This window comes from Ptychodera flava, chromosome 2 (genome assembly GCF_041260155.1).
Source record: "Ptychodera flava strain L36383 chromosome 2, AS_Pfla_20210202, whole genome shotgun sequence".
Lineage (NCBI taxonomy): Eukaryota > Metazoa > Hemichordata > Enteropneusta > Ptychoderidae > Ptychodera > Ptychodera flava.
In genome coordinates, this window is record NC_091929.1 from 39712643 (window position 1) to 39737858 (window position 25216).

The following is a 25216-nucleotide window of genomic DNA, read 5'->3' on the forward strand; positions in this document are numbered from 1 at the left end:
GAACATAGAACACTGAAAGGACAGACAAGAAATTGAAACACACACCGTGCACCGCAACGGAACAAGGACCACAAAGAACATTTTTACCTGTCGTCACACAAATCAAAAGTTCCTGCTCAGCATGCAACGATTAGTGTCCACAGATGGGCGTATAACGTCTCTCATACGTGCCAATTATGCTTTTTTAAATGCCGTAATATTATCTTGCTATATGCCTGAGGTCACATTAAAATATTGACTGAAATACAATAACGGGAACGTTATTTGAATTCAAAATACTGTTGACAATTATACTCATAAAGTAGAAATACACCCGGTGTGACAGTTTTCGGATAGGGTGGTGAATGTCGTCCAAAGCCGTTTCATAAATGACGAGCACCACGAAATCTTATTATCATGTGTTTATTCCCAACTGTTAACACGAAGGAAATGGTATTTAGAGGGCAAAAGTTGTCAAAGTTTTGACCCCATGTTGAGTGCGTAGTGATCGGACTGCTATCACAGTAATCGGACGTCGTATTTGAAATATGATTGTTGGGGCTAAATATTGATATTTTGACATTCAAACCCCGATTTTCAATTTCAATGTGTTTAGAAAACTGTTTGTAAAAATATGTGATAAATTAGTTACGTTAATCCATGGACGACGCAACTAGTTTTAACTATATTTCGACGTGTTAGGCGCTTAGATATCGGACATTGGCTGTCTATTTGTGTTGCGTTCGACACCTTGTATCGTACGGTGTGGCTAACTTCGCCAAGTTTGTAGCGCCCTAAATAGCTTCTACCTAATAAGAAACGGGACAGCAGCGTCACCTGAATTAATATGCTGTCACATGACTTGTAAAACGCTATCAGTACGGAGCGAAGTGAGTACAACGAACAGCATGTCATTGAGTGTCCGAAAACTGAGGTCGTCCCAAAACTGTCACACTGAGTGTAGTTTGAATAAAACATAATGTATTTCTGGTAACCTTATCTGTCCTAGTTCATCCACCCTTTGACATATTTTTCATTGCCACGAAACAAATCCGTGAATTAGGGTAACTAGTTCCACAGGAGAATTTTTTTAAATCTCGTTTTTTTTTCTCATTTTCCGAAAAATAATCAGAATTTTTTGCCCTCAACCATATATATCTACCGGTTCCGTTTCTCTTAAACCTTTAAACCTTATCACATCTAATTTGTAACTGAGAGAAAAATACCCCGGAATTAGCGGGAAAACTTTATGTCGCAGTTACGGGAAAGTGTTGTAAATGCCCATTCTCAATACCTCATCTAGAATGGTTTTGCCCTTTGCACGCATGACGCGCCATACCCCATGGCCCAACACGACATGCCACCGATCCGATTGCTACACGAGCGACTGTCGAAGATGTCGGAGTGTGATACGGCCCACAATCATATGCTTGCGCATTTGACAGTGGAGTGACGTCGGTAGGAAGAGAGAATAGTACAAAATTGTGTGTGTTGGGGGTGGGGGAACTAAAACTAAAACTTTTGTCATTTATGTATGTTGAAACTTTGAATTTTGGTTTGGTGGTTGAAATCCGAAATTCAATTATTACTAGTTTTCACAGCATTTGTGGTGCAAAAATGATGTAAAAAACCGCAAGTTCTCGGATGGTCCGCGGTCGAGCCGCCTGAGCAGCTCAGCAATTGACGAACCAAGAGCAATAACATTTTATTAAGTCCTCGTGTCCATTTATATGAAACAAAATTTCGTTAAAAATAGTAAATCACCACCTTCCAATCAAAAGCAGCGTTAGCTTTGGACTACTTTTTGACTTTCTCAAGCCCACTCGCCTGCCGCGGCGCTGGCCGTAGCGCGCATTGATATTGCTGAGTCCAAAGTCACTAAATCAGCTCGTTCGGTTTGTAGAAGTTGGAGAGTCTTGGGCCCTGGGCAATGCCCGGGGCCCGGGGCAATGCCTCGCCCCCTTTGTGCGTTTCGCAAATGAGTTGGGCAACACCACCCACACGACGACAGCTTGGAATGGATATTTCCATGATTTTCTGGAAGTTGTTTTACATGGAGGTCGCTAAGCTGTAAGTTCGATTCCAAATTTAGTCAAACCGCGGTCCCTTATGTGCGACCACTTGAAATTCGAGGACAGCCAGTCCAGTGTCCTTGCTAAAGCTTGCCATTGATTCAATCAATGTATGTACTGGGGGCTCAGACAGCTGAACAGTTAAAACAATCGCCAGACTGGCGACACGAAATATGCACGTCCGGTCACTTCTTTCTACCATGTTCATTGTTCTGTTACATAACGGCATTGCAGTAAATCTGTGACCTCTCAGCGAGTCTTTCGCCTGACAGTACTACACTCTTCAAGTATAACCCCCTTCACTGATTTCAGAGTGTATAATGCAGGGTCGTTCAAGTTGGTAAAATCACTTTTCAGATCAAAGATATTAATGGGATATCGAAGTTTCCGTGATTGCATCGTAAGAAAAATGGCACGTTTTCCCAACTATGATTCTGTGTCCCTCTGAACTGTCCCCGTTACCTAAATAAGAATATCAATAGGCCAACTCTAAAGTCACGTCGTCGGCTTCACTCGGCCCCTTTGTCTCACCTCTCTGTGGAATCCGAATTGAGCGAAATTTTGAGCGAGCATCAATGAAATATGCAAAATTGACACTTCAACACAAAGCATGACACTTTATGTGTGTAAAATGAACTCTGCCAAAGGTCAAACCATTCTCAATGACACTGAAACACTTATCTGATAGGTTATTTAAAACACGGTCTCTCTATCATGTGTTCAAAGCGACGTCTTCTGTGTATGACAGTATCATTTGCTAGAAAGTATCTGGTATACAACCAACAGTTAACCGATCTTTTGGGCAAGCAGAGTCTTTGTTTGATTTTAATGTGAAAAGGAAATTGGGGGGGGGGAGAAAGGTAGCTCTCCATTTGAGAATAATTTTAACGATGCAAGTCTATGAAAATGGCGTAGTATTATGTGGTTGTGGATAGAATTAATATAAGAATTTAACGAACATCGCCAGATTTTGTTCCACATGTTTCTCAAATTTATGTTTGCTATGTGTTAGTTGGGGACGGTCCAAAATGCGAGCTTGTCGAGCAGTCATTGCTGTTTTCTTAAAATTACTGGAATCATACGAAAGAATTAGTCATTGGCTTTAGATTATTGCATTTTCAAAGTTGCCACTGTTTTACATTGAAATAAAGCTGCTGTCAATTTGAATGATGAAACCAAGTTGCGGACCTGTCAGCTCTGTACCGCATGCAGCCAAGGGATTCATGAGGTCGACGAAAATATTAAGTCTAGATGTGCACATGTGGTGGCCATGATGACAGGAATGATTTGACACCGATTTGTTCTGATGATATTTCATTGTATACAGTCTGAACAGAAAAGGCTCATGCATTTACATTGTCTATAAACCACTAATGTACCTTCACAAAGTTCATTCAAATTGTGTTAGATGATGATTATGGTAACCGTGTGACACCACTGTTGACGATACACGTAATTAAGTTCGTATTGGACAAAAAGTACAAGCTTGCAAAACTATTACTCATCCTGGAAATAGTGTTTAACAGATCCTGCTCTTGACACGCCAGTAAATCCGTGTGAATGTGGCAACAGATGGCCTTGTTTCAATCATAAAATGCTATTCAAAAGAATTCTACTTCCTGGTTTCAAGCTACCGGTACACTGATCCACTGGTCAGTGTTTTGTCTCAAAATCCTTAAAATCCTTGAAGACTCCGGCCATTCTACTACCTTTGCACTGTAGCTGATCAAATCAAAATTAAAGCTAGTGATGGTTAGTGAAGACATATTTTGACATTTCATTGTTTGGATAGAAAAGTTCACAGTTTAGAAGTTCTGTATTTACAAAAATAGCGCTGTTTTACATGTAGGGTTAGAGTTCAAAAGAGGAGTCATAGCAATAAAAATTTGCAATTTTGTCCAGTGTGACTTTGATAGTACTCTTCGTGTTAGGGCCACAACATCATTGTTAGAAAGATCATAGAGCATTGCTAAGTAGTGTTAAAATGCTAAGTTGTTTGAGATGGGGGTTTTTAACTGTTTGATGAATCTCTTAGAGAATGCCATTTTTTTGGCCTAGATTACCCATAATGCAATGGTAATGGAAATAAAGAGTTATGCTGCAGACTGATAATCTAATAGTAAAACCAAATCTACTAGACTGAACAGGAAACACCAGGGCAAAGATACAGCCAGCTGGTGTTATAGACAGTTAAATCTTTCGGAAATTATAGTAAACTTGGGGAACTGTATTATTTGAAATGATATTTCCAGATCACATTTGATATTGATTGTTTTTTGTGGCCTGTTGAATCATGACAATCTTGTGTTAGTTAATTTCCATTCACGTATGTTTCAGGTACACGAGGAAAATGCCTCGTAAGCAGACAGATCCAGTAGGGAAAGGGTTGTTGTATACAGAGGTAAGTACCTGGTCTGTCCAGTTTTGTCTATACATATACAGGCAAAAGTAATACACACATGAATCTTTGGATTCCTCATATGGGTTCCTTGCATACGGGTAATTCAGTATTTGAGGAAGGCCTTTATTTTGTTAGTACAAAAACTCACAGGCAGGTTAATATTACATCAAATCAATTCCAGCAAGCATCGTCATACATGGCAAGCAAATCACAAGGTTCAAGAAACAATACAAAAACAAACAAAGAACAAAAATTTGCTGACGCTAGTTAGTGGTGATACCACATGTCTGGAATGGGTAAGCACACTCTGCTAGCAATATGTACCCATCAAGATTAATCCAAAGTATTTCCTCACAAAAAGAGTGACAATTTTTAGTCAGATTCATATTCACCAATCGTGTATGTCCGTGTTGGGTATTTTTTTAAGCCAGCTTAAAGCCTCAAGAAGTGCAATTTTTGCATTATTTTGGTAATTTTATCTCAAATAAAAATTAGTTCATGTAAACGTGCTTACTGAAGGACATGGTTGGAAGCATTATTGCTCACTGATTTGGACTGGGTAAAAAGTTTTGACAAGATACACAGCTGCTCTTCTCATAAAATGGTCACATACCTGAAAAAGTGTAAAATTGATGGATGTGGATCACCTCCTCATCATAATCTTTCAAGAAACAATGACACTCCATATTCATGATTTTGTAGTCTAAATCTTTATTTTCTCTGTTATAAAGCCAGTTGTTGATCATGGCAGGATTTGTAACATTATGGAGAAAGTGTTAATTGTATGCTGACAGTAATGAGTATGTACTACACTCTTTCAAAGTGTATTCTCTATTTAGTAAGTGTAGAATTCAAAGAATAGCCAACAAAAGGAGAGCAATGGTTTACATAGTGGCGGCTCTTGGGTCTTTCGATGCACCCTCTTCAGTTCAAAATGTGTATATGGCCAAGTATTATGCTGTACACATGAGATGTCATTGCTTATTTAGGCATCCAACCAACAGTTTTAGGCTCGCTCCTCTTGTACATGTGAATATTCAAGTTGTTCCTTCCATCCCTCTTTTTGTGGACTTAAAACTCAAAATCACTTGACATACTGTAATTCTCAAAATTTAGCATAGTGTTTTGGGCAAGGGACAACCCTTGAATTTTTAAGTGAAGGTAGTCACTTGACCTGGCGTAAACAATGACTGTACTGGATTTTTATTCTCACTTCACCTATTTTTTAGCCTTTCTAGAACTATGTAGCCATTGCACCAATTCTTCTGAAACAATGCACAGTGATTGGGAATCATAGTTACATGTAGGGGCCATGGATAATTAAAACATGAGCATGGTAAATGAAACTAATTGCGTTTAGCCTCAACCTTCTCCCCATCTCCCCTAAATGAAAGTTTGGAAGTGTGAAAATCCAACCAAGCCTCATTCTCTATCTGCATACCACAGTCTGTAATTACGTTGCGATATCATGCATACGCTACCAACCCCCCCAGCATAATCTCTGTTTAGCGCCAGCTCAACAATGACAAACCAATCGAATGAAGTGAAAGTGTGTATTCAAAGTGATTGTAACATTATTTTACTCATGCACTAGCTGATTCACATGTATGTCAAAAGGATATATGGTGTAGCGCCGGTGCTGTACTGCATGGTACATGCCAAACAATATAGCGATATTTTGCGATACATAAAAACGTGTAGAGAGATGTTGCGATACGAAAACTTGTGGTGCGATTTTTGCACGCTGTAATCAAAATACAGAAAAACCCCTCCCCCTAAACAGAGAAGTTTCGTTTACCATGCGTGTGTGTTTTAATTATCCATGGCCCCTTGTGAACCTAACCCTTGATATTCAAATTAGTCCCATAACCAATTGTAACCATATAAGATTTAGTAAAAAATCTTAAAATTAAATTTTTTATGAGGTAAATCAACTCAATTCGTATGTGACTAACTGGTCACAAGCCCCTTACTGTGTTGAAATACAATTGTGCTCAATCGTGGGACCTTGTGACTATATTGTGTTTCTTAAACTCCTTTCAAACTTATTGTCTAAAAAACAAATAAGTTGATGTGTAACATTGTGTACCAGTATATGCACATCAAACCAATTTTTCTAAAATCTAGCGCAAATGTAGTTCGATCAGTTGCAAGAATAAGTAGCCATTTTGAATTTAGTGAAATCTTAATTTCTTCCACATGGTAAATCAACTCAAATTTTGCGTATTGGTTACTTGCATATCTATTTGATGGTGATCAATCTTGCTACCTTATTGGAATCAGGTTTTTTTAAAATTGGGTGTAAACCTTGAAAAAACTTCTCAAGAAGCTCATCAAACTCATGTTTTCATAGTTTGCAAAGGTACTTTCAATTTGTTGACAATTGTGCAGCTATATTGGATGTGTATGATGGCAGTGATTGAGTAATACTCAGTGCTTGAAATAAATTTTGCTAACGGGTTTAAAGATTAACAAATGAAAACCATGCCTTCCTGACTTTGCATGAAAGAATTGTTTATCGAATGGAAGTGCAGGAAATAATGATCTAGTTGCTGTAACTTTTCGATTTGTAAATTTGATTTTTCCTACTTTCAAGGCATGTTGATTTGTAAACATTATGCAAAATTCTCACCAGTTACCACTATAATACCTTTAGTTGGAGCTGTCAAAGTTTTTCAAGTGGGTAAAAAAATAAGTAGCAGTAATTGTTTCACAGATATGAATTCAAGCTTGCAAGCATATGCCAATTTTCTTTTCAGACAAGGAAGAGGAGAAACTCTCCATCCAATACAGTATCACCTGAGACTGAAGCTAGGAAATGTGTCACAGAAGGCAAAGACATCCCACAGGATGACCGTTTTGAAATTAGAATTATTGACAGCGTGAAAGGTGAGATAAAGATCATTGTCTACATGCAATTTTCCCCACTAAGATATTATAATATAAGACCTTTTAAATATCCAAAGAATATTTTTGTAAGTTTACCTTCCTTACAAAGTGACATATTTTGACAGGTTTAAGTTAGTGTTCACAAATGGGAGCTTGTGTCATACTGATGTCTGCCTCACTGTGTATATCTATCTTTGCATTGCAACAATAACTCAAGAATGATGCATCCAATTCAAAGCAAAGCAAAAAGTATGTATCATATGGACAAATTTGCATTCAACTTCAAAAGAGTACAACTCAGCATTGGATGAATAGGTGGTGGTGATTCTTTTGCCAGATGACGGAGACTATGAATTTTTTTGAAACCATTCTCAGATTGCTGGTGAATTTGATAGAACAAGAGATATCTTGCCATAAGTTAATCAAAAGTTGATAATGTAATGAAAAACCCATACTTCTGATTTTCACACTTCATTGTGTAGAAACAAAAAAAGAATTTAAAAAAATTCTCAGAAATGGTAATTTCTCCGATGTCCTCAGTGCAATAACTGTTTACAGATCATCAGGTGGCATGATCCCTGATTTTAAAGTTCTCAAAAATAAAATCATATTTGGTATGTATACTAGGACATGTAGAGGCGTTTTAGCATCTGGTGCATTAGAAAGCAAGGAGTTGCAGATTTTATACTTCTTTTCTGTCTCTGTTTCTTTGTACACATTTTTTTATCATAATTAGTACCCACAAAATTGCTGAATGGAATTTGACAATTCTTGAAGGTAATAATCCATCAAGGATAAAGTTATACTCAAAGTAATTTAAATGGGAGTGTCTTGTCAAGCAAGTGTCAAGTCCAAATGTTATCTTGTTGGTACTCTGATCATAGTGCTGTGTTTGTCATGCAAAATGTTGTGCCTTTACCAATACATTTACTTGCATTGTGTTATATAGATCAATAATGAAGCATTACTTGTCTCCTAATTTCTGAGTGACTTTACCTATTGTTGCAAGATTTATACTACCAGTATTCTCTGTACATGCACTGTATGACATTATCCTTCAGGGAAAGGTGTATTTGCAGCAAAGAAGTTTAAAAGGGGGACTATCTTATGTGGTATTCCGGAGAAAGACTATCTCAAACAGAAGCAACTGAACGGGAAACTCTTTATCATCAAACAGGGCCAGATCTTACATGTATTTCTTTAAAGATAAAGGAAAATGTATGGTGTAAGTATAGATTTCTTTTTTTGTTAATTGTTCTAACTCATGGAAGTTTATTTCATCAGATAGGAATGTGGATTGTTTTTCACTGCCAGTCATAGTTGTTTGTGATTAGTTTCTCCTTTTTTGAATCGATTAGTTAGACATCTTTGAAATTAAAGGCCTGTGCCGGCATCAGATTGTCTCACAGGGAATCTACTTATTTGATTACAATTTCAATGGAAAACAAAAGGCTCTGACACTCCATAATCCTCTTATAGACTAAAACAAACTTAATCCCAGTGATCAAGTCCCTGGCCTTTAAGTATGCAGTTTCCTAAGGTTTGTTAAACCCATAATTTTGAATCTCATTGACTGCAGTGGGTCGCATGGTCTACCAATCTCCATTGGCGAAGGTTCAATCAACTTTGTGTGTACACTACAACCAAAATTTGCTTAAATTGTTGAAACAGAATTCAGTAGATATGCATGGTTCATGAAACATGAAAATGTATCAGAAATATTCCTTCGTCAGTGCATTTTGTGGGTAGCTTTCTGTCTAGCTTTTAACCTGTTCTATTCAAGTAAGATAAGCGTCATGTTTATGCAAGCTGCAATCCTTTTGTATGTATGTATGTATGTATGTATGTATGTATGTATGTATGTATGTATGTATGTATGTATGTATGTATGTGTGTATGTGTGTGTGTGTGTGTGTGTGTGTGTGTGTGTGTGTGTGTGGGTGGGTGGTGCGTGCGTGCGTGCGTGCGTGCGTGCGTGCGTGCGTGCATGCATGCATGCATGCATGCATGTATGTATGTATGTATGTATGTATGTATGTATGTATGTATGTATGTATGTATGTATGTATGTATGTACCGTACTCGTCCGAGTATAAGCCCCTGCTCGAGTATAAGCCCCCCTACTGATTTCAGAGGATTTTTGAAAATGCCTTACATCCGTGTATAAGCCCCTACCCTAGTGTAACTCAAATACAGAAAGTTAGGAGAGTATATTTGGTCGTTTAACTTGGTAAAATTACTTTTAGATAATAAAGAAACTATTAAAAGATGTTAAAACAATGGGAAACTGTAGTTCCCTTGACAGCATCGTAAGGAAAATGACACGTTTTCCCAGTACTATCTTGATTCTTTGACCCTGCTCATCCCCGTCGCCTAAATAGAATAGTCTCACTCATGTCCGCCATTGTTTATTTTCATTCACGGCCATGATGTTTTCATGCTTGAAACAAGCAGTTTCTCTTGTTTGAAGCAATCATCCTTTCATTTGTGAAGACTTTTTCCAGTGACTATTACAATTTTCACTGCTATGTTGTTGTTTTCACAAGATGTAGACAATTTGATACTGGAATATTGAGTTGCCTTTCCGTGTAGGCGATACATGCCTGTTCACATTACTGTTGATCAGCAGCGTACATGACGTCTTTGTTTCAAGTTTGGGGGTTTTTTCGACGCTGAAATTTCACCAAAATGTCACTTCTGTATTCAGAGATTGTACAATAAATTTCTTTGGATGTGTAAGTCGATTTTGAAAGCGATAGAAAGATCGAGTGGTGTTGAAAAAGATTGTGCATAAAATTAGCATAAATTAAGCGTCCATGGCAGATAACATGGGGTTGCTCGAGTATAACCCCTCCCCTAGATTTACCGCTGTTTAGCGTTGCCAAACAGGGGGCTTATACTCGGACGAGTACGGTATGTCTGTATGTATGTATGTCTGTATGTATGTATGTATGTCTGTATGTATGTATGTATGTATGTATGTATGTATGTATGTATGTATGTATGTATGTATGTATGTATGTATGTATGTATGTATGTATGTATGTATGTATGTATGTATGTATGTATGTATGTATGTATGTATGTATGTATGTATGTATGTATGTATGAATGCATGCATATAGGCAGGTATGTATGTACATATATGAATGTATATATGTATGTATGTAATATGTATGCATCTATGTACCTATGTATTTATGTATGTCTAAATGTATGTATATATGTATTATGTATATTGGCTTCATTTCCTAATTAAAACAACTGGGTACTGGGAAAGTCCCCTGGGATGGGGAGGAAGGTGTTTTTTGTGCAACGGTTTACCTTATTTTATTTATGAGCTCACGTGTGTAAACACGTGGGCTAATGTCATAGCGATGTCTGTCTGTCTGTCCGTGTGTGTGTGTGTGTTAGTGTGTGTGTGTGTCTGTCTGTCTGTCTGTCTGTTTACACGATAACTCAAAAACGCCTGAACGGATTCAAGTCAGATTTGGTATACAGGTACCATATGCTACTTGCAAGAACTGATTAGATTTTGGTTAGTGTGGCTTGCATATTAATGAAGTTATGCAATATCATTTTTTTCCTTACAATGGTTTCCCTATGGAGACGGTAATGACAAAGTAGACATATATCAAGAAATACTGCACAACATTTCATGAAACTTTTCACAGATGACAATCTAAGAACATGGTGATGATACTGTGAGCGTCATGTCAATTATCTTCCTATTTGCATATTTAATGAACTTTTGTTATTAGTGAGATAACTCTGAAATTCCTGCACCAAACTTGATGATACTTGCAACAAATATTGACCTGATATATATCTAATTACACTTAGAAGCATTAGGCAGTCAAGTTAATAAATACCTCATTTGCATATTTTATGAAGGTTTGTAATTAGTCATATAACTCCGATATAACTTCACCAAATGTGATGAAATCTGCTGCAGATACTGATCCGATTGATATCTAACTGTCACTGCATAAAACCCTATAATACTTGCTGTATTAACATGGATTTTTGCCTGTATTTTAGCTGAAGAGTGCATATACAGATGAATACAGTCAAGAATCCATTTTTTGTATTCAGCAAGCCTGTATTCATGTGGATTCGTGTGAATTCACGTGTATTATACGATAATACAGGCAACTCATTATTGTGAATTTATCTGAATTATTGGGTTTTCATGCAGTGTGTAGTGTAAAGCATTTAGTAGTGTGAAAATAATTAAGGGTTCATTTGCATATTTAATGAACTTCGTAATTAGGTATATAACTCTCAAATTACGGCAATCAAGTCAGTGAAATCTTGTACAGATATTGATCTGATAAATATCTAATTGTACTGACAAGCATTTGGCCGTGTCACGTTAGCAAATAGCTCATTTGCATATTTTATGAAGTTTTGTAATTAGTCATATAACTCCGAAATAACTGGACCAAATGTGATGAAATCTGCTGCAGATACTGATCCGACAGATAGCTATTTGTGGTGTAAAGCATTTAGTTGTGTGGAGTTAAGTAAGGGTTCATTTGCATATTTAATGAACTTTGTAATTAGTGATATTACTCCAAAATTACAGCATTATATTTGATGAAACTTACTACAGATATTGTTCTGATAAATATTTAATTGTACTGAGAAGCATTTGGTGGTGTCAAGTTAATAATTAGCTATTTTCATATTAATAAAGTTTTGTAATTAGTGATTTAACTCTGAGAGTACTGTGCGAAAGTTGCTGAAACCTGCTCCATATAATGATATAACAGATAACTGATTGTTCTTATTACACGCCTCACACGGGTGTCGATTATATTGGTATGAATTGGGTTTATTGACAGGAATATCGAAAAACAATACAATAAATCCTCGTCAGAGATAGCTACTCTGGCAGTAGACCGTATACACATCTAGTCTTATCAGAAGTCTGTCTTCGGGTCGTTTGCTCAATTTAACTGCTCTGAGAATATACAATGTCTGTCTTTGTTCTTGTGTTTTGGTTAGTGATTATCCTGAGGTCTGCAAATGTTGCATAACATATCCTTGCTCGTTGAGACAGGTCAAAGGTGTCTGATAAATGTCAATACATGTCGAGTCACCAGCAGTCAATTTCAATGCTTGATAAATAAGTTTGTAATTTTGTCAAACTCAAAGTCATTCCTTCCATTCAAGGGTCACATTAGTATGTCAAGTTGTTCTGTAAGTATGCTAAAATTTTCTAGTCTGTTTACTGACTATTAATGAACCTGTTGTGAAACACGTGAGCATATTCAGTTCATATCTGGTTAAATATTACTGTGATATTTCAATAAAGAGTTCAACTCCACACCGTCTGACTGCTTTATTATTACCGGCAAGTCTTTATCTCCTCTCCAACTTGTGTATACGCCACTGTAATTGCTCCGAAAACATTGCTAGCTAGCTAATCCGCTGTCCGTATCAGCGGATTAAGTGATTTCGTCAACACCACATCGGTCCCACACGCAGTAAAATAAGGAAAGGGTTGAAGATCACAGACACAGTGTCACAGAAAAAGGCAAATCTGAGCAGATGTAGAAGTCAATCGAAATTTAACGACTATCAAAAACATCGCTTTACCAATGAACTTCGGCATGCCGAGGTAAGCCGTCTAAAAAAGTCATCTTGAGCGAGAAAACGAACCTACATTTTTGAGTCAGTCATGGTCCTATGTCGTCAGTAAGAGCGGAAGTCGGAAGTAGAACCTTTTAACCTCAAACCTGTTTATTTCAAGTCCAGAAGTAAACATATTTCCCATGATGCGTTTCATCGTATATAATAATCGCAATCATACAATCCATAGTCCAATAACTCTAGGTCGAAATTAGTAAATGTAAAAGTAAAATGTAAAAGTTCGTATATCATGCTCAAAATGAGCAAACGTTTTACATGAGCACGCTACACGACTGGTTTTAATCAATCCTACACAATCAAAACAAGGATTCAATTTGTATCCTTGTTGTCACAGTAAGTTGATAACGATGATTTTGAGAACATAAACAAATCGTCTGAAAATTCTGCAGAGAAAGAGCTGAAGGGTGAGGTATCACGTTTCTTGCCTCTTGCATCTGGCACATGCATCTACACAAACTCCTTGGTGAATCGAGGTGGTAGCTTCTTCAGCCACAGAAAAGGAGAAATATGTTCTCCTTGTAGCAAGGCTCGGACAGCATCAACCGAACGAACACCGCTGCAGGCAGCTCGATATAGATTGATGTATGTCAGTATTTATACACTATCCGTATTATTCGATGCCACCATCGTCACCGGACATCTAGCGCACACCGTCATCGACTGTGACCGACTCGTTTGCCCGGCCTCCCCGCTAATACATCAGCGACTATCCATACCAATGAAGTTCTCACCTACCGGTATTCCAAATGAACCTCCATCATATGCACATCAACAAAACATCAACAAAACATCTTGAATGGCAAGGAACACGACTAAGACTTAGTATTACCCCGGTGTTACCAGGCTTGCGAATTTGCTTACATTTTCCTGCCTGTTCTCGTTTTAAAATGTTAGTGTGTGTTTCCCTTTCGCGCCCATGTCAAGCGTAAGTTATAGTATTTTCTTCAAAGAGGGACAGCCCTCGCTTCAGTTTCCGAGAACAAGATTGATAAAATCATCAACTTTTTATTCAGTTTTTTGTTTGTTAAGGTACTGGTACTGCAAGCATGTCTTTTTCAATAAAAACAAGTTCATGGTATTTGGTACATCGTCTATGAATTCTGTCTGTAAAAACGTCAGCGGCTGCGTTTAAGTTGTTGCGTGGCACAACAGAGGGTCCACGCTGAATTTTATGTATTTTCGCTTTATTGTTATGCACTTTCCACCATTATCATTCTTCAAATACGCAACTCAACGACGGCAGCACATAATATGAATGAACTAAAAGCACGGACTTAGCTTTTTAAAGTCCTAGGGTAGGAAAATGCAGTCAGGAATTTAATCTATGTCATCAAAAATTTTGTAACGTAACGGTTGCTGTTCTGCTTCAGGCCGTTCAGATTTATTTTCATTTTTTCTGACCTGTCTCCCCACATCACTGTTGATATTGACTTTATTTTAACTTTTCCACATTTTCTCTCCTGATCGGTCGGACGGTAGCCGAGTTGATTTCGTCACAGACAAGATTTCAGGTTTCCGATTTTTCCCCCATGTTTTCTCTCCACAACCGATCGCGCCACACTGTAAAGTTAAGTGTTCAAGGATAAACACCAATTAAACGCCTTTTTGTAACACTTTTTGAACGCGTCCAGACGTTCAGAAATTTAACACTACATGTCCAACCAAGGTTCAATTTTTTAAACACGTGTGCAGATTTTGAACGCTACGTGTTCATCAGACATTATATTGAACACATGGTGTTCCATATCTGAACACACGTTGCACATGAAATGTGTTCCAAAAATTGAACGCATTTACGCGTTCAAAGGGCTGTAACACTTTTTGAACGCATGGACGCCGTTCAACGATAAGTGTGTTAAAGGCTAGAACACATGATATGCACTTGTTGAACACCTTTAATTTTGGGCGTTTAGAGGGTGTTCAGGCCTTGAAATAACATTACAGACCACTGATATTCAGTAAAATTATTTTATTCTAAAAATACACAAAGCATTTCTACAGTAAAATACAATAATTTACTGTAAAAAGGGTAAATAAACATTGCCAATTTGTATGTAAAGTTTGTCAGAGGAACATACCAACGGTGTTAACACCCTCCTATCAAAACATAAGCAGTAAAAACCCCATGAACACTGTAGGTCGTTTTAAAAAATATGAACAAAGTAATGACAAAACAGGTTTTATTTAAATATTGTGGATTACGTTTTAAGGTCCATACTTGTTTAAAATGTACAAAAAAATCATCTCAAAAAAGCTCAAAAGTTAGGTTACTTATTGTGTTGAAAATACATATATGTATGGAATGCATACTTCATTGTTGTAAGATGGTTTCTTAAAGACATTTCCTCTTGTATAGACAATTGTAAATTTTGAAGAAAAAATTTAGTCAAGGCTTCTCAAGTGCACATGGTATATAGTTGTCGACATTAAAGTAAACACAACATGTCAAGTTGTCAAAGTGTCACAGTAAGGCACAACATGCAGAAAGTGGGGAAAATTGGTCCTTGGCAGGGTAAAACCTATTTCCTTGTCCAACAAAGTCCTTCATAAACAAAGAGGTTTGTTTGTTTGTAATATCTTTAAATAAACAATGAAATAAATCGGTGACATTTCAAAAATCTACTCAGAAATTAAAAACATATTCGTAAAGACCTTTCAAATTCTGGTGTACCTTGCTATTAATTTTTATACAAATGTTTTTACCAAAAATGGTAAAAATCACCCTTAAAATAAAAAAATGTAGATTTCATCATAACGTATATATATCACATTCTGGTAATCCCTCATATCTTAAAAATGTCTTAAATGTCTTTAATTTCTTAAAAATACAAAGTTCCAAATTTCTGCATAATTTGAACAATCTGATAAAGGCTGTCAGTAGAGATGTATGTTCCAAATATCAAAGTTGTTCAATTAGCAGTTTTGAAGAAGATGTTTAAATATTTTTTGCCCAAAAATGACGAAAATTGCCATGAAACATAAAAATTGTAATATTTCATCACAGCTAGCACAAATTTGACTAGGGTCATTCTTAGGGACATGTTTACCAAATATTGAAGACGTCAGTAAAAGAGAAGAAGATAGCAAAAATAGCAAAATATACATTTGCATAGTTCATCATAATTGGAACATATGTAATTAGGGTAATCCTGGTAATCCCAGTGGACCTGTAATCCAAATATAAAGGATTCGAACAGGCTGTTTTGAAGAAAAACCTTGGAATGTACAAATTTGAGGGCAATGCTACACATCCACCTATTTAGCTGACGGCAAAGCTAAAAACCAGTTGCTAAGAACAAGAGACGTGTTGAGCTACATAAAAATTCTCTTAGGTTTGGTAGCATGCTATGGTCAACTAAATGTTAGAAGGGCATAAGCTTCCAAAGACGTGAAGTCTCCGTTATCAGATGCAAGGGGGAATGAAAAATTGAAGCAGAAAGGGACAGAAAATTCAGAGTGAAAATTTCAGAAAATTCAGTAATTCAGAGTGGACATTTTTACTCTGAATTTTCCGTCGCTTTCAGCTCTTATTTTTCATTCCACCCTTGCATCTGATAAAGGAGACTACACGTCTGTGAAAGCTTATTCTCCAGCAACATTTAGTTGATCATAGCATGCTACCAAAGCTTAGATTAATTCAGAAAAAATACAGTAACTTATCTAAATTCAGTTACTGACCCTCGGAAGTTTAAATCTACACTAGAGATGAACTGAGGTTCTCAAACTTGTTTCCAGACAGCTACATGTATACTCATCTTCTTCATTATCTGTACCACCAGCTTCAGTAACAACTCTTCTATTTTCAGTTATATCCAACTTTTTACATCCTGAAAATAATGCAACACTAGGTAATATGGCGAGATGAGACTTTAAATGAAAGACAAGGACCTGATTAGGTTAAGGAAAAGAGGAGACTTTCATATACAATGCCTCTTTTCATACTGTTACAAAATATTGGCTTCTTCTTGTCATCAACTGATTAAAATAAAAAAGCCAAACTCTTTTATGCTGAAACATACATTGTATACTCTACAATGTTTAATTGATTTTTTACATGCGATTGTCTCTACTAAAAGACATGTGTCAGCTGTGATTACACAGCGGTACTATGCATCGATCGCGCTCAGGTCAATGACCCTTGACTCGAGTAAGATCGATCGATAGGCCATGGCCAAAGTACCACTGCGTATTCACAGCTTGTTGTTGGTATACCAGCCACTAAATGAAAAAAGGTTTCTTCACGTAGTTAAGGTAGTACGCTACCATTCAAGTTTGAAACAGCGCCCTCTTTCGTTTGGACATGTAGATGTTCAAATCAGACCACCCAAGCTCGCGAGCGTCAACAGTTACATCATTGCGGCTCGTGAGGAAAGTCCACGTCGAGATCGCAAAGGAAAGTTTGTATAGTACAAAACAAGTCGTCGTCGACAGTCTAACTGTAGAGCATGTACTGGCATTCCATTTTCTAGTGAAGACAGAAGTAGCGAATCCAGCAGTGAAAATGCGGTGAATAGTACTGATAGAAAATCATCCACCGCTACGTCCTCAAAAGTCAGTTGTTTGACAGAAGACGTCAAACAACATCGTCAGAGTCTCCAAAGTTGGAGGAGGGTCGCCGTATTGTCGAACTTGATATTCTTGCTAAAGGGCTGAAATGTTGTAAGCATTGTGCATGCGGCCCCCTCTCTCTACAGTCGTGTTTCAAAGAAACGAAGTACGGCCTTGGAAGTTTATTGTACTTGAAGTGTAGATACTGTGATAGTACTAACAGTGTGTAGCTGCAAAATTGTAGCTCTACGGTGAGGCGGTCGGTGAGTTTTGGTTTTTGCGACCTCGCTCACCAGTAGAGCTACATGCTGAAGGCCCTGTAGCATACAAAATAAGCGCGTCACACATGGCGCGGCATTTTCATGTAAAATCCCACATATTTACTGCATTTGGTCGTACCGATTTATCACTACTGAAGACTAAACACTATACTACACTAACCTTGTCGTTTATGGGGTTTGGTATTAGCACAGACATGTTGATTGCATTCCATAAACATTGAGCGTATTTCTGGGAGCCGCCATTACCGGAAGTGGTAATGGCGTCTCCAAGAAATGTTTTTGGAACGCGATCGACGTATTTGAACAAATACCAAACCCAATACACGACAAGGTTAGTGTAGTATAGTGTTTAATCTTCAGTAGTGATAAATCAGTATGACCAAATTCAGTAAATATGTGGATTTTACATCAAAATGCCGTGCCATGTGCCACGTGCTTATTTTGTATGCTACAGGGCCTTCGGCATTGTAGCTCTACTGGTGAGCGAGGTCGCAAAAACCAAAAATCACCGACCGCCTCACCGTAGAGCTACAATTTTGCAGCTACAACTGTGTGAGAACAGGGAATGGCATCGGTCGCCGTTAAAATGTGTGTCTGGCAGTCAAATTTGGGATGTTAATACAAAAGCTGGAACAGGTAGGTAGATGTTATTATTTTTTGGACAACCTTTTCTCAGTTGACTTACATACGGTACCGTATGTTTTTGTTGTTTTTGTTGGGGGGGGGGGGTTAATTATATCGGCAGTATACATTGTTTCCATTTCGTCACTTTGGTGTACATTCATGTATTCGTGTAGCTGCAGTACAGTAGCTCGAGGTTTTGCCTGGATATTTGGGTTGGACGGCAAAACCGTCCGACCCAAATACCCGGGCAAAACCTCGAGCTACTGTACTGCAGCTAGTATTCGTGTCACTGAGTAGGCCGTGTCAAGATTGTCAACCATGATTTTTTACATTAATGATATAGAAGCCAAAATTATATATCATTATTAAAAAAGCGAATGTTATTCCATGGAACAGTATGAGTAACTGTGTGATATGAAGGAATTTTTTCATATATTGAAAAAATGTATTTTTTTTATTTTAAAGCCATGCTACACGTTGGAATTGGGGAGACTCAGCTGAATTCCTTGTTAGGTATCTTAAATATTCCTGGCATAACCCACAGGAGTTTGAAGGAGAGGGAGCGTGAAGCAGGGTCTGCTGTTTCCAGAGTTGCAAGGAAGTCTTGCAAGAGGGCTTTGCATGAAGAGGTTGAAGCTACTGTGCGTAAGAAAAGGTAAATCAAGAAAAGTAATTTTCAAATATAACTGTAAATATTATTTTGGTAACACTATCCTATTAACATATTTCATGATATAATAATGTTGGTACCTTGAAAATTATGAACTTACTGGAGCCAATCTGACAGAATTGCTATGAAAAGCTTAATAACAGGTAAATGTAATTGTACAAACAGATATACTTGTGGGTTAAGTTAAAGGTCATCCTTTATTTTATTAAGAAAATTTTTAAGTTTCCCTGTTTTTCTTTTCAATGTAACTGACATATATGTACCTAAATCACACTATATTTTTTCTCCAAAGGAAATGTGATTCTTCAGAGGTGCTATTTTGTGCATCATAAGATGCTGGTTGGCAGAAAAGAGGTAGTGGAAGAGCGTATAATAGTTTAACAGGTAATCTCATGTGTTTATGACGTGCAGACAAGTTTTTTTGCGACAATTAAAGTGGGGTAATTTGTATAATATACATTGACTAAACTGTCCAGCACATTGACTTGATCAATAAACACTTTTGGCTCATTTTACAAATTTCACCATGCATTGAAATGAATGGAATACTCACTTTTCATGTGTAAAGAAAGTAATATATCACAAATTATGGTCCATGTCAATCTACATTTTAGTTGTTATGAATGCAGTGTAATATTCCTGGGCATTGAGTTCCTGACACATCAGGACATTTGGTACATAAGTTTGCATTGAACTTTAAATACAATACCATTCATTTTCTAGATTTTATAATGTTTCGTCCAGTATATTAGACACCCTTATTTATATGGTCTACATCTTATGTTTTTTTTTTCCAAAGGGCATGCCACCTTGATAGGGAAGGAATCTGGTAAAGTTATTGACTACACAACACGTTCAAAAAAGTGTAGGATTTGTGAGCATGCAGAATCTTCAAAATGTGAAGTGAAAGTGCACAAATGTTGCAGAAATTGGCAAGGCAGTGCCAAAGCAATGGAGCCTGATATGGCTGTAGAACTGGTGAACAATGTCAACTCAAATGATGAAAAGAATTACATTGGAACAATCATCATGGATGATGACACAACAACTATCCATCATCTGAGAGACAAAATAGATAGCAAAATAAAAAAACAAAGTGACAGAAATCATGTGCGGAAAGTTCTAGGTAACAACTTGTTTGAACTTCAAAAATCTCACAAACTGCTGACCAACAAAGTCATCAGGTATCTGCAGAAATGTTTTAACTATGCAGTATCACAGAATGAGGGCAGCAGTGATGGTCTTGCTAAAGCACTGAGAAGTATCATACCACATGCCTTTGGTGAACATGACAACTGTGGTGAGTGGTGCAGCTTTGCTAAGGATCCTGTTAACTACACTCACAAAAGCTTACCCCATGGCAAGAACTTGACTGGTAATGACTTGCGTACAGCTTTAGATTCACTGTTCAACTCCCTGGTCGATCAGTCAGTTAAGTTGGCAAACCTTGGCAGCTCCCAGGCCAATGAAAGTATCAACAATGGTATAGCAAGCAAAGCACCAAAGTCCAAATTCTACGGAGGTTCTGAAAGCCTTGTGCATCGTGTTAGCGCTGCTGTAGCTCAAAAAACATTGGGTACAAGTATGTTGTAGAGGTAAGTCATCGGTAGAGTACACATATTGATAAAATACCGGTACCTCATGCTCATGCTGTGTCCTGGTGCGCTAAAATCAGTCACGTGACAGGAAAATAGAATGACTATTACCCTAGAGAAATAGTCCACATCAACTATTACCTGGTAACTCACAGTCCCTCAGATGTAATAAACAGGTGCTAGAGACCTCATGGTCAGGCAGAATGTGTTCAATATTCCGCTGCTGTTGGTAGGCTTGGTTACAAACAACACAAGCCTGTATCAGTGCAATAATGAAGCACCCCACACGACTAAAATTATGGATGAGGTGTGTTACAGTAGATTCTGTAGTGTGCCTTTCATATTTCACAGTTGACAGAAAATGCAACAAATGCAGTTATCAAAGTGCAAATACTGTCATATGTATTTGCATTGTGTTGAATGCCAGCTGCATACTGTATGATGCTATGATACCCACAAACTATGAATGTGAACAAGCAGACTCACAAGGTTCTTGCATGAATGCTGCAACCTATTAGGTGTATTTTATTGAAAAGGCATACATTTCACTGTGTGTCATCAGTTATTGCTTGTAGTGGTATGTAATTTATAACTTTCATTTACCATAATTTAAATATTCAGTTGTGCTTTACTTTCAGGCAAACAAAGAAAATGGACTGTCTCCTGGTGATGTGACAACATCCTTGGCAGAAAAATTTGAAAAAGCTGCGGCAAATAAAAAATCTAAAAATCAGACAAAAGAAGCAAAACACAGGCGACAAGAACTCAAAGAAGCTAGGTCTGGTAAACAGCATGCTCAGGAAACGAGAGAAGGAGAGACATATGAGAGTGGTATAGACTTTACTACATGTAGTTCTACAGTACCTCCCAATATCAGTAGCATTCCTGACCCACCGAAGCCCCCCATTGCAGAGAGACTACCAGACAATAACTACACAGTGGTATATTTTGATTTAGAGACCACATCTACTGGTATGTATAGGAATGCCTTGTCATGTTTTCATTTGTCCCCGCGGATGCAGTCCGGCGGGGACTAATAGATTGGGTTCCGCCCATGCATTCATCCATCATCGGTCATTTCTCATATACCCCAGAACTGATTTTGTTCGAACCTGGCACAAGGATAGAGTCCTGCACCATACAGATGCACATTGATAAGTTTCACGATAAGATCCAGAGCCATACAGCCATTTTGTTGCAGATTTTTCATGTTTTGGGCTTAATCCTACTATCCCTGAACAGATTTATTCAGTGTTGGTACATGGATAAATAATATTATTAATTTACGGTATATAAATGCATGTCAATTTTTTTTTCACGATACAATTAAATACGGCCATCGGACCAGCCATTTTGTTGCAATTTTAAGTTTTTAACCATAATTCAACCGTCCCTGGATAGATTTCAATCAAACCAAGTGAAGTGACAGTTTATGCGTAATGTGATCCAATATGGCCGATGTGATGTGATCCAATATCCAGATGGCCATTAAGTTGCTTTTGCAACATAATACATGTTTGTATTGTTACCTGTAATTTTCATATTTTAAGCCCTAATTCAGATATGCCCTGCCAATTTGCTTCAAACTTGTCACAGAGCTAATGATCATGACATACATATTCTCATGAATTTTTGTTGTGATACAGTAGAAAATGACCGCCAGGATGAAAACCCACAATATTTACCGGTATGTCAAAAATGTTTATATCAAACTCCCAAAGATTAAAACATATTGAACGGACAGGGACTGTGTCATCGACTGATGACTTGTTAATGTCAAATCATCAACCATGCTTATATACACTGGGTATCTGAGCAAAGACTTTATTTATTGTCATAGTAGAATCAGAAAATAAGCACTGATGGTAATTTTCCCCCCTTTATTTCACAGGTTTGGAGGCTCATATTGTTCAGCTGTCAGCCGTCTGTGGTAATGAAGAGTTCAATCAGTATGTACATACAAAGAAGCCGATATCACCCCAAGCAGCAGCAATTACAGGATTTTCATTTATTGGTCACCAGTTGTTTTATAGAGGACAGCCATTGGACACAGTGCCAATTCGTGTTTGTTTAATTAATTTTATTCAGTGGTTGAGTCATGTATCTAAACATGTTTTACTTCTTGCACATAACTGTAGAGCGTTTGATAGTCGTCTGCTTGTGCATACTTTAGCAGCATGCAACATGTTGTAGATGGGTTTACAGATAGTTTGACTCTTTTCAGAAATTTACATCCAGGTAGGCATTCATATGCACAAGAAAGTTTAGTGGCAGACTTTGTTGGAAAATCATACAATGCTCACAATGCAATTGATGATGTGAAAGCATTGCAAACTCTACATACACAGTGTGCTATTCATGCTGAACAATTGTTACAGCATAGCTTTACAGTTTCATATATTGTTAAATCAATTGAGATCACTCTGCTGAAAAAGAAAAATGTATCCTCTTTTGACCCACTTGTTCAAGGCAATGTTTTAAGTAAAGGCATGGCTGAAAAAATATCAGCATCAGGTCTGTGTGTAGATCATTTGAAACTTGCATACCTCCGAGATAGTCAAAATGGTATTTATAATTTATTTTCTGAGAAATTCTGGAACAAACCAAGAATCACATCTAATAGCCGGATAATTGCAAATGTTACTGCTTATTTTAATTCAAACACATAATATTCACATCTCCTTACATTTATAGATGTTTCTATTTATTGAAATGTATATGTATATTGACAATAATTAATATTTTTATATAAAAAATCATATCAAATAATATATTCAAATAAAGTACACTATCAATACAGAGAAATGTTGTTCTTGTATGATACTTTTCACAGGCCCGGAGGGGTTGAAAAAATGTGCTTATTATCCACAGTGACTGGTATGTTTATTTGTCCACAGAAAAATGAAAAGTATGACCAATTTTTCACAAAATTTTGGCATTGCAAAAAAAGTATACGTTCATGTATGTGCAAAGTCATGTAGTTATACTGGACCATTGAAACACAGAGTACAGGGCTAGGGAAGTAGAAAAACTGACAGCAATTACCTGTCATCTGAATCACACCTATAATGAGCAACCTAGGGGGTCAGAATTGCTTCACCTAAAGTGGCTGCTGAAATTACTGTTTTTTCACTATATTTTGTGATTTTACAGGAAAACGAGTAAGGGCACCCCCATTTTTTATTGATGCATATGAAAGAGTGTCCCTTTCTTGTTATTTATCACAAGTTTTATTGATAATTTCGATCTTGAGTGATATTTTTAAATTGCAATATGTGTCTTTTTTGAAAATAGTTATGGTGATAAAAATGTGTTTTTAGTTAAAAATTTTCATTTGATGGAGCTATTCACAAAAGATTTCTGCTAACATACGTGACCTGGTATCATGTTAATGTTATAAGTAAACTTCTATAACAAGTTTTTCTGAATTTGCAAAATTAATTCGATTTTAGTTGGAAAATGTGGAATTCTTAAAATGGTAATTTTTATGAATTTTTGCTGTTTTTAGCACAATTTTGTGAAAAAGTTTGCATGGGGACCCAATTTTTTTTTCACATTTTTCCAATGGGGTACTTAAGCAAAATGAAAAATGCCACTTTTATGAATATCCGAAAATTTTTTTGAATGGTAGCGTACCTCCTTAAGCTATTTCAAAGTACAATACGATTAATTTCGAAGGATATTAATACAGATGCTTCAAATCTAATACCTTTTACTATTTTGGAGAGAAAACTTACCCTTTCTGGTCTTGCTTCCGCAAGATCACGACTTCAGGGTGCGCTTACACGAAAAATGTCGCAACTTCCGTTTTGATGCATCATGGGATAGGAAAAAGCACCAAACTTGAAAACCAAGTGTTTAGAAATAGAACGCCTCTTGCACGCCGATGTTAAAATTAAAACGTTCATGATGGTTTTCTGATTTTCTTTTCAAATTTCAAAATTTCAACACGTAATCAATGTATAAAATTATTTTGTATACTTTCTTTTTTAGAAAAATCATGCTTTCAGCAATTGTAGACCGGAAATATTTTTCATTTAGTGGAAAATTCGTTACACCAAAATCTGTGTACTTTTGCCGGACAGCGAGGCAGTAGTAAATTTAATAGAACCATTCTAAAGTAAAAACAACTAAAGATTGTTAATTGTTTCACAGTATTGTAAAATTTCTGTGATGCTGAGTTTTTGAACACTTGAAGGAGATGGTTGTTAACACTACGTGTTCAGGTAAGACACCATTGTTAATAATATGAACACTAGTGTTAACAATATGAACACTAGCCGTTCAAATTTGAACACCGACACGTACATTTTGAACGCGTAAAGACGCGTCTAGCGTCCGCTATTTTTACAGTGCAGGTCGTTGCTGCCAGTGTAAAGTGTTGAATTTTCACAACATGTTTCTCAACGACCGTGGATTTCAGGATTTCAAGTGTTAAATGTTTCCCGACATTTCAAGCTTTGAGTCTGACTTCATTTTCTGTCCACGGCCGGTTGAGG

General features: G+C 37.0%; 1 protein-coding gene and 1 long non-coding RNA gene across 2 annotated transcripts; both read left to right on the top strand.

Annotated features, from left to right (window-relative positions):
* The first annotated feature begins 1852 nt into the window (after positions 1 to 1852).
* Positions 1853 to 19111, top strand: LOC139150139 (uncharacterized). Its single transcript, XM_070722325.1, has 5 exons — positions 1853 to 2049; positions 4389 to 4452; positions 7212 to 7341; positions 13389 to 13581; positions 18997 to 19111. Exons 1-5 carry the CDS (start codon positions 1910 to 1912, stop codon positions 19109 to 19111), a joined length of 642 nt encoding a protein of 213 aa, XP_070578426.1. The 5' UTR covers positions 1853 to 1909.
* Positions 19112 to 19440: 329 nt separating this feature from the next.
* On the top strand, positions 19441 to 22901 carry LOC139148401 (uncharacterized). The gene is made up of 4 exons (XR_011555921.1): positions 19441 to 19506; positions 19922 to 20717; positions 21356 to 21689; positions 22609 to 22901. It is a non-coding gene; the product is annotated as an uncharacterized lncRNA (long non-coding RNA).
* The last annotated feature ends 2315 nt before the right edge of the window (positions 22902 to 25216 follow it).

Bases quoted from the DNA above. Each gene is read 5' to 3' on its own strand.
- LOC139150139 (XM_070722325.1), top strand. From the start codon at position 1,910: ATGCCCGGGGCCCGGGGCAATGCCTCGCCCCCTTTGTGCGTTTCGCAA. The intron at 4,453-7,211 runs GTAAGTACCTGG...TTTTCTTTTCAG, and splicing joins AAGGGTTGTTGTATACAGAG to ACAAGGAAGAGGAGAAACTC. The intron at 13,582-18,996 runs GTATGTCAGTAT...CATAACCCACAG, and splicing joins GCAGCTCGATATAGATTGAT to GAGTTTGAAGGAGAGGGAGC.